Below are 15,097 nucleotides of genomic sequence, written 5' to 3' on the forward strand. Positions count from 1 at the left end.
GAATGAATGCGAATTCTAATTCAGGACACAGCAGCCGTGGAAACCAAGGAGAGGCACAATTTGTAAGGAGAAAAGGGGTCCGTTGGGAGGCTGTTAGGGACTGAAGCCCATCAGAGTAAGCTGGGGGTTGGAAGTGTTGCGGCTTCTCATTTTCTCTGGGTTTCAGAATTTGCTAAAAATGGTCAGTGACCACCTGCGGGGCACCTGGGGGGCTCAGTCGGTGAAGTGTCTGCCTTGGGCTCAGGTCACCATCCCGGGGTCCTGGGATCGAGTCCCACATCGGGCTCCCTGCTCAGTGGGGAGCCTGCTTGTCCCTCTGCCTCTCCCCACTGCTCACGCTCTCTCTCTTACATATATAAATAAAATCTTTAACAAATAAAAGGAAAAGTCTCTCCCAGATCCTGAAGATGCATTCCTACTTTCAGTTCAACGCTGCCCCATTCCAGTAGAGTTTTGCCAAAGAAAGTGGTGAGATTTTGTATGTGCCTGGGTGTATTCTGAAATAGTACTCTGTGTTGTTTTCTCTTAGGCTCCTGCCTCCATTGAGACAATGGCTTCCTCGGGGTCCCAGACAAAGAAAGGCGACAATCACAGGTGAGGCTGTAGCCTGCAGTGGGCCAGGTCGCATTTCGGAGGTTATTGTGATTACTTGGTGACACACGTTTTCCCTGGGGGGAACCATACAGTTACATGTTTGATTCTCCAGACGGAGACTGGGACCCAGCAGGAGAGGTCCGGAGGCCCCGACGCCGCGAGGTCTCAGCCGGACAGGCCTCTCTTGTGCAGCACAGCCCTGCTGTCTCCCAGCTCTGTCGGGGTTCTGAATCTTAAATTCTTTCTTCGTGGTTTTCCAGAACTCCGTCCCGGGGTGCTGTGGCCCCGCTCACAGGTGTATCTGTGGTATTTGTGCGAGGTGGGCCACGGGAGAATTCCTGCCTTCATCATGATTCCTACATGGGCTTTGAATCCAGTGGGATTTTGGTTTCCTCGCTCCCCACCCCCCATGTCCCCCACCTGTACCGCAGGGGATCGGCCGGCCCTGTTGGCTTCCTCTTCGACAACCCTGGGGTTGTGTGTGGCCCTCGGGGAACCCTGGAGCTGGGCTCCTGGGCCATCTCTTGGGGAAGGATGTTCAGGCATTCCCCATGTCCTCCTTGGGCCTCCCTGGACTCTCACGTGGTGGAGATCCCGCACGGACCCCTATCCTTCTCCATCCTTCCCTGGAGGCTGGAATGGCCATTCTCACATTTCGGGCTGCCTCGTGGACCGGACCACAGAGATAAAATTTATTTTTTTTAATTTTTTTATTAAAGATTTTTATTTATTTATTTGACAGAGAGTTCATAAGTAGGCAGAGAGGCAGGCAGAAAGAGAGAGAGAGAGGGAAGCAGGCTCCCCGCTGAGCAGAGAGCCCGAGGCGGGACTCGATCCCAGGACCCCGAGATCATGACTTGAGCCGAAGGCAGCGGCTCAACCCACTGAGCCACCCAGGCGCCCCCAGAGATAAAGTTTTAACCGTTCCAAGTCACTGCAACCCAAACTTCCCTGTCCCCTTTCCGGGCCCCTCGGATACTGGTGGAGGGGTGGGGTTGAAATGAGGCTGAGAAGGGAGTGTGAGGCATCAAGGGCATGGACGGGACTCAGCTGCACCCCCCCTGCCCTGCCCTGTGCTTGGTCACCGCCCTGCCCTCCCTCACCACTGCCATCACCAACCTGTGGCTTCTTGCCATCCTGCTGGCTGAGAGGTAGGTTTGGTGTCGGGAGCTCAAAGGCCAGCTCAGGGGTGCAGCCTCTTGTGAAAAAGTCTAAGTTTTTCAAGATTTTATTTTAATTTTAGAGAGAGAAAGAGTGGGGGGAGGGGCAGAGAGAGAGAGAATCTTGGGCTGACTCCGTGCTGAACGTGGAGCCTAACACAGGGCTCGTCTGCCCAACCCTGAGATCATGACCAGAGCAGAAACCAAGAGTCAGACGCTCAACCGACTGAGCCCCCAGGCACCCCTCCTTTTTTCTTTTTGGAAAGATACTAATCTTGAAAGTGAGCCTCTAGGGTGGGGATAGTGCCAGCTCCCAGCTTCTGGCTGCTCGTGACCTTTCAGTGCAGAAGTACTTGCTGGCCCGGAATTAGTAACATTGTGTCTGCAGTGAGGTCAGCACCTCCTGCCCCCCCCCCCCCCCCGGGTACTGCTCTGTCCTCCTTGTGCCCAGCGCAGGGCCCCGTGTGGGTCCCTGCGTCCCTCCCTCCCCCAGACTCCTGCCCTCCTCTCTTCCAGTCCCGGAGCTCCTGTCCCCATCCTGCGCCAATTGTCACTCATTTCTCATTTCCTTTCCGAAGTAGGTGTTCCAGGAGTGTTTGTGAAATGAATACAGTGACAGCCTCAGGCAAGCTAAAGTAACTGGAAACTGTATCTAGAATAGAGAACCAGGTTTCCAAGTAAGGTCTTTGATGTGTTATTTTAGAACCTTTCCAGAAGTCCACTGAAAGCTGTTCTGGTTCCTTGGACTACGATGCCCAGTTACTGTGCTTAAAAACCATTGCTGTCTATCAGTTAGAGCCTGTTTCCTTCCCCTTCTCTACCTGGAATCAGAGAGTGAAAAGAAGTTGAAATATGTTGAAATACATGGCAGAGTTGTCGCAATCACGTCCTGTTTTGTCAGCTCTGACTCTTCCCGTCAGCCTGCACTCAGTCCCCGCTGTGCTCACGACATCCGGAAAGGGTGTAGGAGCCACCCATGTCAGCGATACTGTCACTAGAGGATCTTACAACATAAGGTGTGAGGTCAGAGCTTTCCTTGCAGCTGCCGGGAGTATGGGAGTGGATGAAGAGGCTGAGAGCCACCCAGACCCCAAACCCCAAACCCCAGACCGACTCCGGGCTGCTGGTGAGCAAGCCAGATCCTGTCCTTCCCTGGCTCCCTAGCTCCCAGAAGCCACCAGTGCTCATTTGGGTGGCATGCATACCACTGCTCTGACTACAGCTTACCGCTGTTTTCCCTGCCACATCTCCAGCACCTCGGAGCAGACTCGGTCTTGAGGGGTTGGGGCAGGGCTGGTGCTCTGAGTGGGTGGGGACTCGTGACTGACTTGCCAGCAGTTTACAGATGACTTGCTTTCCAGGGAAATCACCCCGTTGTCGCCCCTGTGGGAAAAATTAGAAAGAGAGAAAGAAAGAAAGAAAGGGAAAGAAATTGGCATTATGGCTATCCAGAGCACTTGTTTGGTTGGGGAATATGTGTTTCCAGTTAGCTTTTGAAATATTAGACACACCTTCTGAACACTCCCCCAACTCCCCCCTGCCAAGGAAGTGGTTGCCGCCCTGGGGGCCTGAGTCACAGGAACGTCACGCTGAGGAGGCCTGCCATGTCCTTGCTTCCAAGTCACAGACCACTGCAAGCTGCTTCTCTTGTATCTTTTCTTTCTTTTTGTTCAGAGTTAGATCAAGGAGGGGACAGATCTGTGGGTTCTGGACAGAAAGTCAGGCTCAGAAAGAAGAACGAGAAGGTCCGGAGGACCCTGACTCAGGGATCCATGCATGTCCCAGCACCCCTGGGGCCCGGCGGACGAGGGTTTGGGGGAGCACTGCTGCCCATGGGAGTCAGGCAGGTGTAGATGTCAAAGGAGGTGTGTGTAAGGTTGGCAAGCTGGGTATGCAGTGTAGACCAGTACACCTGCTTGTGCAAATAAAGTTTTATTGGAACACAATCCCACTTGCTCTCATGTGACAACAGCTGGGTTGAATCATGACAAGACCCCTGTGACCGGCAAAACTAAAAATATTTACTATCTGGCATTTTATGAAAAAAGTTTGCTGACCCCTGTTCTAGGCCAGCGGTGTGCTGTCTGGTAGAAATAATAACAGGAGTCGCACACCTTTTCAAGTGGAAGGTGAAAACCACTGAAAAGAAAACCAAAATGGAAAGATGTCTTATCTCATTTCGCATTTCCTTTCTGAAGTAGGTGCTCCACTGGAAATCACTCAGAAGCACTGGCTAATGCAATAAGGCAAGAAAAATTAAATACAAGGTGTACAGATAGGAAAGGTTATCTCTGGAGGGACAACTAGAGGCACTTCTTTTTCCATCCGTATTTCCATCCGTATTTCCTATGTGAATGTATTATTTTCAAAATAAAGCCAGGGTCCTGTGTTGAATGAACTGGGGTTGGGTAGCAACTGGCTGAACTCTTTCTCTGGGGTGATTTAGCGTCTTGATCTTTGTACTTTCCTGCGCTCTTTTGAGCTCTTTCTGATGAGCCTCCAAGCAGGGGCCCGGGATGAGAGGGAAGGGATATGGGGAAGGAGGAGGGGCAGAATGGAGACAGGGAAGGGAGAGCATTTGTGGTTCACAGTGGCCCAGCTCACCCCACTACATGCTACCTGCGTCTTGCCGACACGGGGCACTTCTGTTACGGCAGCCGCTGGGCGCTGGTGCTCCATCAACCTTTCACCTTCCTGTTTTGTATAGTGACCACCTCGTACAACCCACCAACCCAAATGTAGCAGCAATGAAAGAAGACGTCCTCTACCATTTCAGTCTCAGCACCAGCACACACGACTTCCCCATGATGTTCGGAGATGTGAAGGTAAAAAGCAAGGCTTTGAACTTGGGGTTTGCCTTAAGGTCAGCCTCCTCGTGCATTGCATGGGTGGACTTGGCGACAGAGGACTGGATCATCAAGTGATACCTTCACCAGGGGGTCCCTTGGCTGGCTTGCCAACTCTTGATCTCGGGGTCATGAGTTCGAGTTCAAGCCCCAGGTTGGATGTGGAGATAACGTAAAAATAAAATCTTAAAAAAAAAAAAAAAAGTTTTTTTTTTAAATTTAAATGTTTTCATTCACATGCATAAAAAAAAGTTTTATCTTCACCAGATTTTTACAAATTGTTACTTTTAAAATATGTAAACTAATGGGTGAAAGAAGACTTAGAAGTTCTGCATATTGGTCCCTAAGTAATCTCTTACAAGCTCAGTGTATAATGGAAACCACACACAATACATTTCCTAATGCTCCACTGAGAGAAGAGGGAAAAGGGGACACAGAACATTCTGTAGAGGAGCAAGGAATCATGAGTGAGTAATTACATGTGTCTGCTTGTGATTTGCTGTGCACACTTATCCTTCTAGTCCTTTCCCCTGCCCCTTCCAGAGTCCTGAGTTCCTCGGGGCTGGTTTATCCTGGCCCAGGAGGTTTGAAATGTCTGATGCCTGCGGGTACAGATGGACTCGTGTTTAGATTCAAAATCAAAATGACTGGTGGCTCAGAAATTCCTTGCTGCTCCTTGGGGTCTGTCCCAGCAGTGGCCGTGTTCATTTCAAACCATGAGCCAACTCCCCATGTGTTCTTCTTTTATAAGAGGGATTTGATCTGCTGACTTATGCTAGTAGTACTCTGCGAATTGAAGTATTAATATACTTAGTTTCAGGCCTACAATATAGCAATTCAGCAGTTGTGTGCTCAGCGCTTACCAGGATAATGTGATCATCTGTGACCAAACAATGTTATCACCGTCCTGTTGAGTACCTTCCCTACACTGTACTTTTCATCTTCTTTTGCAACTGAAAATTTATGTCTCTTAATCCCCTTATCTCTTTCACTTTTCCACCTACCCTTTATGCTTGGGCAACCACCGGTTTGGTGGGGGGAGGGAGAGAGAGAGAGCGTGAGCAGGGAGGGGCAGAGGGCAGAGGGAGAAGCAGGCTTCCCACTGAGGCAGGACTCAATCCCAGGAGCCTGAGATCAGGACCCAAGTGGAAGGCAGATGCTTAACGACTGAGCCACCCAGGCAGCCCTGCATATAACTTCTTGATTAGTGTTTTCATTTTCCTTGGGTAAATGCCCAGTAGTAGAATTACTAGATCATATGGTATTTCTATTTTTAATTTTTTCAGGATCCTCCATAGTGTTTTCCAGAGCGGCTGCACTAGTGTGCATTCCCAGCAACAGTACGCGGGTTCCCCTTTCTCCCCATCCTCGCCAACACCTGCTGTTTCATCTGTTGTTGATTTTGGCCATTCTGACAGGTGTGAGGTGGCATCTCACTGTGATTTGATTTGTAGTTCCCCAATTCCAAGTCATGTGGAGTGTCTTTTCATGTGTCTGTTCCCATTGGAATGTCTTCCTTGGAGAAATGTCTTTTCAGGTCATTTTTAAAAATCAGATTATTTGGTTTATTTTGCTGTTGAGTTGTGTAGGTCTGTTGTACGTTTTGGATAGTGACTTGCACATGTCATAGGCAGACATCGTCTCCCACTCAGTAGCTTTGTCATCATGTTGATGGTTTCCTTGGCTGTGATTGTCGTCTTATTTGCTTTCCATGTATTATAATTTAACCTATAATTTTTTCCAGGCTATGGAAGCATTGTTTGTCATGTTTAGAGATGAGTCATTCTTTCATCATCAAACTCCTTGAAACTGGTTTATATACATTTCCCCCATGGGCAAAACACAATGAAAAATAAGTTTTTGTATGTAGTGCTTTGCATAAGAAAGGTTTTCTGTGTCTAGAGCCGACCACCCATGTGAGAGCTCCCCATTCCCCAGCCCCCACCGAACTCCTGGCTGTTTCTATGCCGTGGCCATCTGGCTCTTGGACGGATGGGGAGGTGTTGGTTAGAAGCCCATTTTGCAGAGGGGCTGTGGGGTCCTGATCGCGCAGTGAGGAGCCCGCGTCATTTTATTCCAGACCTAGGCTCCCTCCAGGATGCCGACCAAGCTGTGCACAGGATGGACAGGGACTGGGCAGGCATGGAACCCAGAATTACCTCCCCAGAGAGAGCAAGGGTCTCTGGTTTTTCTGGATTGTGTGGGACGGATTCCACAGGGGGTCGTGCATGGAGCCGTGATCCCATGAGCCAGTCAGTACCTCTCAAACTGGGTGAACATTGAAATCACCAGCGTCTGAGTCACTCACAGAAGCACCCACCATGGGGCTCCCCAGACACGGTAGCTCTGGGCTGGGGCCAGGGACCTTCCTTTCCAGCAACATCTAGGTGACATTGACGTTAGTCGGGGGCCCCCGTTGGAGGGAGCCCTGCTTCGAAGACGTGCACCATGCCCGGACTAACGGGCTCTGTTTTCTGGTCGCAGTTTGTGTGTATTGGGGGAAGCCCTACCCGGATGGAGGCCTTCGCCAAATACATGGCCAAGGAGCTGGGCCTCGACCACCCAGGTGCAGAGTATCCCAACATCTGCAAGGGGACGGACCGCTACGCCATGTTCAAAGTGGGCCCCGTGCTGTCTGTCAGCGTGAGTACCTGACCTGGCGCGGGGCTCGGGCCTCAGGCTCGGCCGGCCCCCACGCCTGCCCTCTGCACCCATGGGCCGGGTCCCCTCAACCTCTGTGTCCTCTGTCAGAGTGGGCACGGCGAGCAGCCGTTCAGAGCACTCCGGGGTGCGGAGACGGTATTCGGTTCCAGGTGACGGGAGCAGGAGGTTGCTTCCCCACTGAGCCTTACGGGGCGGCGACCTGCGTCACCACCGTATGACCTGTGTGCAGGCTTTGGCATGTCCCAAAGTCACATTTGGAAGTCCGTCTTCTCTGACTGCCAGTTTGACGGGCCGAGAGGCACCCCTACCCCAGCGTAATGTGGCGTCTCTCCCGGTTCCAGCACGGCATCGGCATCCCGTCCACCTCCATCATGCTGCACGAGCTCATCAAGCTGCTGTACCACGCCCGCTGCTCCGACGTCACCGTCATCCGCATCGGCACGTCCGGCGGCATCGGTAAGTGTGCCGAGGGCCTCCACCTGGGGCCAGCATCCCGCACGCGAGGACCCGAAACCCTCCTGCGGGAGGCCCCGTGCAGGGCGGGCTTGGGGACTCGGTGCATAATCAGGAAGCAGGAAAAGAAGCTCGTTCTGTTATTTTCGCCCAGCCGCTTCTCCCAACCTGACCCCCAGAAACAGGTCGCGGAAAGTTGCTGGGCCTGCCTTGCAGGGCCTCGTCCTCCTGGGGTGATGTGCTCGGAGCCTCCTTGTTTGCCTGCCTCGCTCCCTTCTAACCGCTTCTCTGCCTTTCTCCTGTCCTCTGCGCTTCCCTATTCCTGCAAGGATTCGAACCACCGTAGGAGAAAACCAACAGGAAAATCACAGAGAGAGATGGAACACAAAGTTAAGTGTCCTTCAGTTGCCTAAGGGTCCCCAGGCTGATCTCTGAGCATGCTTTGCTTTGTCTCTGAAAGCCACAGAGAGAGGTACAGAGGACGGGATGTGGGGCACCTTTGCTTTAAGTAAGCTGCGGGCTCTCTGACTTTGACATTCCCGCCCTGGGGTTGGAGCTGCCCGAGAGAGGAGCCTGCAGTAGCCTCCCTGTCACCCGTCCCCTCTGGGAGGGGCTCGCATGCCCCAGCTTGAGGGCTACGCAGACAGCAGAAGGGGCGAGAACTCCCAGGGCTTATGGGGGAAGGAGGGCCAGCGGCCAAGCACTTTGCAGGGTCAGCCCCAGGGTGGGAGCAGAACACTGACCAGAACAGGGATCAGAACAGCACAGGAGAGAAAGTCCAGATAAATACTCAGGGAGCACAACATGCTTTGTAACGCTTCATGGAAACAGCCAACATGGGGGCTCCAGAACGATCCCCCGGCTTCCTCCTCCCTCCTTCCTCCGTGTTGAAGAAGCCCAACTTCCCATTCAGGTAAGTATCCAGAAAGCCTCACGGTCACATCCCACACAACGGTATCACAGGATCAAAGACTAGGAGTAGAGTGAGGTCCCTATAAACGTGAAAATGCCCCGGGAAGGTATGCCCAGCAAACTTGGGAAGCAGAACCCTAGTATGGCCGGGATCAGAATGAGAGGGCATGGGCTGGGAGTCAGAAGGTGCTGGAGCTGGGTTTGGGGTGCACAGGGGTTCCTTTTTAAAAAAAATATTTTATTTATTTTCTTGGCAGAGTGAAAGAACAGGAGCAGGAGGGTGAGGGACAGAGAGATGGGGAGAAGCAGACTTCCCGCTGAGCAGGGAGCCTGACACGGGATTCAATCCCAGGACCCTGGGATCAGGACCTGAACCCAAGGCAGACACTTAACCACGGAGCCACACATGCGCCCCTGGACAGGGGTTTCCTTGGACTATTCTACCTCTGTAGTTATTTGAAATCTTAAATAATGAAAAAGCACTAAGCAGGGACCAGGTGAGGGCACTGTGGTCAGCTGAGTGGTGGCGTGCCAGTTACAATCAGCAAGGACTGGAGGACTAGGAATATGTAACGGGGACGGGGGTCCCCAGCAGTCTCATTCTCGCCCTTTTTTCTTCCGTATTCTCCGCGGCCCTCACGTGTGACTTCCATCATCAGAAAACAAGAATTTGATATAGAAAGTACATCCCGAGCGGTCTCCTTTTACAACCTGACCGGGTGTCCCACGTTGTGGGGTGTAGACGGGCTGTTTTCCTTTCTGCGCGCACTCTGCCGTGCCTTCCCCATCTGCCCTGTGTGCCCACCACACCTGCTTCTCTCTTCAGGTCTGAAGCCTGGCTCCGTGGTCATCACCCAGCAGGCGGTGGACGCCTCCTTCAAGCCGGTGTTCGAGCAGATGGTGCTGGGGAAGCCGGTGGTTCGGAGGACGCGTCTGGACGAGAAGGTGGCGCAGGAGCTCATGCAGTGCGCTTTGGAACTGCTCACGTTCCCCACCGTCCTGGGGAACACCATGTGCACCTCAGATTTCTATGAAGGTGACGGAGGGGGGTCTCCGTCCTGCTCGGGGGTCCCATCTCTTCTGCGTTTCCGCGGTGCCTAGAGGGCGCTGCTTAGGAGTGTGCAGGGCCGGGAGGGGTCCGGAGTGGGTAGCACCATCCTGGCATGCAGGTGCATACTACGTGTCAGTGGTGAGCACACCAGGGTCAGCGTTGGCGCATCTCCATGTGTCTTCAGGGCAAGGCCGTCTGGACGGTGCTCTCTGCTCCTACACGGAGAAGGACAAGCAGAAGTACTTGAAGGAGGCCCAGGCCGCGGGCGTCTGCAACATCGAGATGGAGTCCTCGGTCGTGGCCGCCGTGTGTGGCGCGTGTAACATCCCAGGTAGGCCGGCGTGCGGTCGCCGGGGTCCCTCCTGCACAGCGCAGCCCCCAGGCCCGCATCCAGCTCCTCCTCCCGCCCCCTCACCCGCCACCCCCCCCGCCTGCCGGCAGCACCGGCTTTCCAGCCACCCTGCCCCAACGCAAGGTTCCTTGAGGCAAGAGAAAGACCCACCTGGGCCCCGGTCAGGAGGCTGCGGATGTGGCCGTGAACCTGCTCTCAGAGCGCCTGAGGTTTCTGACTTGGGGTTAGTCTGCCCCCACGTTCCCAGGCTCCCCCGCAGCGTCCAGCGCAGCCTTCCGGAATTCCCAGACGCCGGGCTTTCGACGGCCTTGTTCGCAAGCTGCTTTAGGAGGTGGCGGCTGGGAGGCATCGAGGGGGACCGCAGGGCACACCTGCGGGATGGCCGAGCGACACCTCGTCTCCCCTGGGGAATGAGGTGAGGAAGCCGGTGCTCGGCCGTGACGTGGGGTTTGCTTCTGCAGTGGCCGTGGTGTGTGTCACTCTGCTCGACCGCCTGGAGGGCGACCAGATCAGCAGCCCCCACGAGGTGCTGGTCGAGTACCAGGAGCGGCCACAGCGCCTGGTGAGCCACTTCATCAAGAAGCGCCTGGCCGCTGCCCAGAGCCCCTGAGGCTTGGAAGGTGCAGGTCGTCGTGGCCGCAGACAGTCACCGTCAGGCACCGGGCTGGCTCAGTCCTGAGAGCCGGGGACATGTGAGAGCTGCGGGTCCCGAGTTTGAGCCCCGCATTGGGCATAGATGTTACTTAAATAAATAAACTTGAAAAGAAATCACCGTTGAAATCTCCTTTTGTGAGGCACCTGGGTGGCTCAGTGGGTTAAAGCTTCTGCCTTCGGCTCAGATCATGATCCCAGGATCCTGGGATCGAGCCCCACATCGGGCTCTCTGCTCAGCAGGGAGCCTGCTTCCCTCCCTCTCTCTCTGTCTGTCTCTCTGCCTACTTGTGATCTCTGTAAATAAATAAATAAAATCTTAAAAAAAAAAAAGAAATCTCCTTTTGCATATCTTCGTGCACACTTGACACAAGGATGTGGGAACTGGGTTGCATTTCAGAGGCGAAGAATCCTGCATTATCAGCACAGATTTTTCTAAAAGCTTCCTTGGGCTGTTTTTGACCACATCAGCTCCGGGCGGGTTTTGTTTAAGGACGTTCCTCTGAATATTTAAAATAGTTCTGGAGAAGATTTTCAGAGTTTTGAAACCTCATGGTTGTCAGATGCCCTTATGCATATGACTTTCTGGAATATCCTGTGCCTGCGTCATCACACGGTGACGATGCCCTGTCTGTTTCCACACTGCTGGCGAGACGGGTCTGGGTTCAAGTCCCTGAGGATGGGAAGGACACGTCCTGCTCTAAGACCCCTTGCTCTGCATGTCCTCGCCAGTGCGTTGGGTTCAGACTTTCCTGCAAGGTCGGCGACAGCCTCCGCATTCCTTAGCCTCCTTTTGGAGTCGGTCACAGAGTGGTCCTGACTGGAAGGCTGAGGGTACCAGGTGGGGGGACCCAGGGTGTCCTCTCCTGTCCCCGGTGAGTGGCAGCACCACTTCTGGAGTATCCCAGCCTCACCCCCATCCCAGGGATGCTTGGGTCTTCGGACATCCCTGGCTTCTGTTTGTCCTAGGTGACTTCTCCACACTTTTGAATCAATGTGGCTAATCTTTTTTTTTTTTTTTAAGAGAGATTTATTTATTTGAGAGAGAGGCAGAGGGAGAGGGAAAAGCAGGCTCCCCACTGAGCAGGGAGCCTGACACCACACGGGACTCGATCCCAGGACCCGGAGATCATGACCTGAGCCAAAGGCAGAGGCTTAACCCACTGAGCCACCCAGGAGCCCCTCAATGTTGTGAATTTCTGGTTTTCGGTTCTGTTGTAAATACTCAAGGTTCGGAGTGCACGGACTCCCATGGGCAGCACAGGTCCTTGCAGTCCACAGCTGGTGTGGCCTTGTCCAGGTGCCACCGGACGTCGGTTCAACAAATCCGCCAGACCCTCCACGGAAGCTACTGCCATTCCAGCCCATGGATGCCCCGAGCACTCCGCCTTGGAGGAGCGGACATTTCATTGGTAAACTGAGGACAACCAGAAACCCAAGATTTGGAGGCGCGGAAGACATTTCCCAAACTCAGCTCCCTGAACTGGCATCTCTCCGTGCCAGGATGATACAGCACCCGCCCCCCAGGAAAACTCCCTCTCATCAGGTTCCTGCCAAATCCCCTTCGACATGTAACAAGGACAAGAGGTTGCAAACCCCAGGGGCCCTGGGGGGCCCGGTCAGTGAAGCCAGAAATCTCAGGCTTTTGCCCAGGAAGCCCCTGCCCACGCCCCCCTCCCCGACCCTGCCCAGTCTCTCAGCGGCACCCTCTTGGTACGCCGGGCGGTGACGAAGAGAATTTTCAGGAGAACAGAAAAACATGACTCTCCCACAAGCATAAAAATAAGCCTGTGGTATAGACGGCATTTCACTCGTGTGAGGGAATGGGGCAGATACTCTTAAGGGTTCAGAGAACGTGGGCGTCCAGCTGGCTCTGTTGGTGGAGCTCGAGACTCTGGATCTCAGGGTCATGAGTTCGAGCCCCACGTCGGGTGTAGAGATCACTTAAATAAATTTAAAAAAAATAAATAGAGGGTTCAGAGAATGGGAAAAGCACTCCCCACTCCAGGAGAGCCCAGGAGTTTTGAAACAAATTGCAGGGTGGGGAGTGGCGGTCCTGCAGGAGCCCCGGGGAGAATTCGCTCAGATGTCTCCCAGGGGGGAGGCTGTGGATCCCGGCTGGGTCGCAGAGCAGATGGTCGGGAAGGGTGTCTGCAGACAACACACAGTTTTCTACGGAAACACAATTCATTATTTTTTTTCCTGAAGAAGGAAATCTGTTTACTGCTCATCAAGTAAGAAACGTGGCAGAGAGAGAAGGTGGCTCTGGGCTGGGACAAGGGCTCGGGTTTTTGCTCTTCTCGCCTCTTCCTTGTGGTGGGATCTCGGCTGCCGGGTCCCTCTGTCTGACCCCCGTCACCGTGGGCGGGACATGGGGGTTCAGAGGGCCTGTGCACGTCTGTGCTCTGGACTGGCTTTTTTTCTTTTCCTTTCCTTTTTATTGCACTGAAATACACCTCAGGTGGTAGCTGCCATTGCAGTCATCCGTACGCGTATTTCAGTGCCTTCGTTTCGAAACGTTGAGCATCATCCGTGCCCAGAAATCTTCCGTCGTCCCCGGCATAGCTCTGAACCCCACACAGGAATTCCTTCCCCCGGTGCCCAGCCCCTGTGCCTGCGAACCTCTCTCTGTTTCTATGAATTTGCCTGTTCTAGGTCCTTCATGAAGGTGGAATCATACCGTGTTTGACTTTTTTTTTTTTTCTTGTTTGGGTTATTTCCCTGTGTTCAAGGTCCATGCATGGAACAGCATAGATCAAAATCTCATTCCTTCTCAAGACGAAATCATGTTCCATCGTGTGTCTAAGCATCTGTTTATCCATTTATCCGTTGATGGACACATGGGTTTTACCCGCCTTCTGTCTACTGTGGATAGAGCTGCTGTGAACGTGGCACTGTCCCAGTCCTTGCTTTTAATTCTTTTGGGTGTGTGTCAGGAGTGGAGTTGCTGGGTCAGATGGAATTTCTATGTCGACCTCTTTGAAAAACCATTTGGGGGGGCGCCTGGGTGGTTCAGTGGGTTAAGCCTCTGCCTTCGGCTCAGGTCATGATCTCAGGGTTCTGGGATGTGGGCTCTCTGCTCAGCGGGGAGCCTGCTTCCCCCTCTCCCTCTGCCTGCCTCTCTGCCAGCTTGTGATCTCTCTCTCTGTGTCAAATGAACAAAACAAAACAAAACAAACAAACAAAAAAAAAACATTTGGGCCTAATTTTATCTCCATGTGGGAAGCTGAGGGACAATTGTCATTAGGTTGACCCTCCTTTGCTGCTCACCTGCTCACACCTCGTCCCTTCTGGAAACCCAGTTTTTAAAAAATATTTTCTTTAATTTTTATTTGAAGTAGGTTCTGTACCAAGGTGGAGCTTGAGCCCACGGCCTGGAGATTAAGAGTCATATCCTCTACTGACAAGCCCACCAGGCATCCTCTGTATTAGTAAAGCCCTAACATGGGGGGCTATGGAGGGCTCAGTCATTAAGTGACTGCCTTGAGCTCGGGTCATGATCCCCGGGTCCTGGGATCGAGCCCCGCATCAGGCTCTCTGCTCATTGGGGAGTCTGCTTCTCCCTCTGACCCTTCCCCTGTTTGTGCTCCCTCTCTCAATGTGTCTCTCTCTGTCAAATAAGTAAATAAAATCTTAAAAAAAAAAGCCCTAACATGGTCCCTAAGAGAGGGAGTTCAAAAGATCTGACCCTGGCCTGTGACAGTCCGAGGCTGGGCTCCTTGTGCTTGCAGGGCGGTCCGTAAACGCCCCTCACCCCTCAAACAGACTGTACTCATCATCTCCCAGAGGTTATGGGCTTGAGCAAGGAAGGCTGCCACGAAACAGCCTTTCTCCGAGGTCTTGAGCTGCCCCCCTGTGGAGCGTTTAGCAAGTGCTGCAAGGTTGTCCCTACGTGGTGCCCCTTGGACCTGATGTGATGTCCGGAGAGACACCATCTGTCTCGTTCCCAGAGAGACCTGACTGGGCGATGGCCTGTCTGCGAAGGTGGCATGGGGGGACCATCCCAAAATGTGCCCCTTTGGCCTAAGGATGGAGAAAGGACAGAGACAGGGAAGGTCTGAAAACAGAGTAGAACTTGGCCTTTGTGAGGGAAAGCCCCGTGTGTATGGGTGTCTCCCTCCTGGTCCGGGGAAGAGAATCTGGAACCGGAGAGCGTTTTCAGGAACGGAGAGGGGCCGGCCTGGCAGTCTGGTTTCGCATCAGGCAGATCCTAGGTTTCATGGAGGAGGAGGAAACTGGGGAGCCCTGGGACTGCTGCCCTGTCCTCGGTCTGCTGCCCTGGGACCCTCCATCTGCTGCCCTGGGACCCTCTGTCTGCTGCTCTGGACCCTCCCCACGCTGTAGTGGGGCCAGGGACCAGAGAAGCCCCACAGCTTTGATGGGAGAGGCCATGTGGGTTTCCCATGCAGGGCTC

At 53.4% G+C, this 15,097-nt stretch overlaps 1 protein-coding gene across 6 annotated transcripts in view; it reads left to right on the top strand.

Moving 5' to 3' along the window:
• UPP1 (uridine phosphorylase 1) overlaps window positions 1–10,791 on the top strand; it is a 30,689-nt gene extending 19,898 nt beyond the window's left edge. For 5 of the 6 annotated variants that reach the window (XM_047695290.1, XM_047695295.1, XM_047695291.1 and 2 more), the window contains 7 exons: window positions 530–594; window positions 4,462–4,579; window positions 7,085–7,243; window positions 7,606–7,720; window positions 9,456–9,665; window positions 9,865–10,011; window positions 10,494–10,791. In XM_047695290.1, coding sequence (XP_047551246.1) covers window positions 551–594; window positions 4,462–4,579; window positions 7,085–7,243; window positions 7,606–7,720; window positions 9,456–9,665; window positions 9,865–10,011; window positions 10,494–10,642 — 942 coding nt within the window. In that variant the 5' untranslated portion in view covers window positions 530–550 and the 3' untranslated portion in view covers window positions 10,643–10,791. The remainder of the gene's footprint in view (window positions 1–529; window positions 595–4,461; window positions 4,580–7,084; window positions 7,244–7,605; window positions 7,721–9,455; window positions 9,666–9,864; window positions 10,012–10,493) is intronic. The other variant, XM_047695296.1, reaches the window with a different exon arrangement.
• The last annotated feature ends 4,306 nt before the right edge of the window (window positions 10,792–15,097 follow it).

Source organism: Lutra lutra, chromosome 11 (assembly GCF_902655055.1).
Source record: "Lutra lutra chromosome 11, mLutLut1.2, whole genome shotgun sequence".
Classification (NCBI taxonomy): Eukaryota; Metazoa; Chordata; class Mammalia; order Carnivora; family Mustelidae; genus Lutra; species Lutra lutra.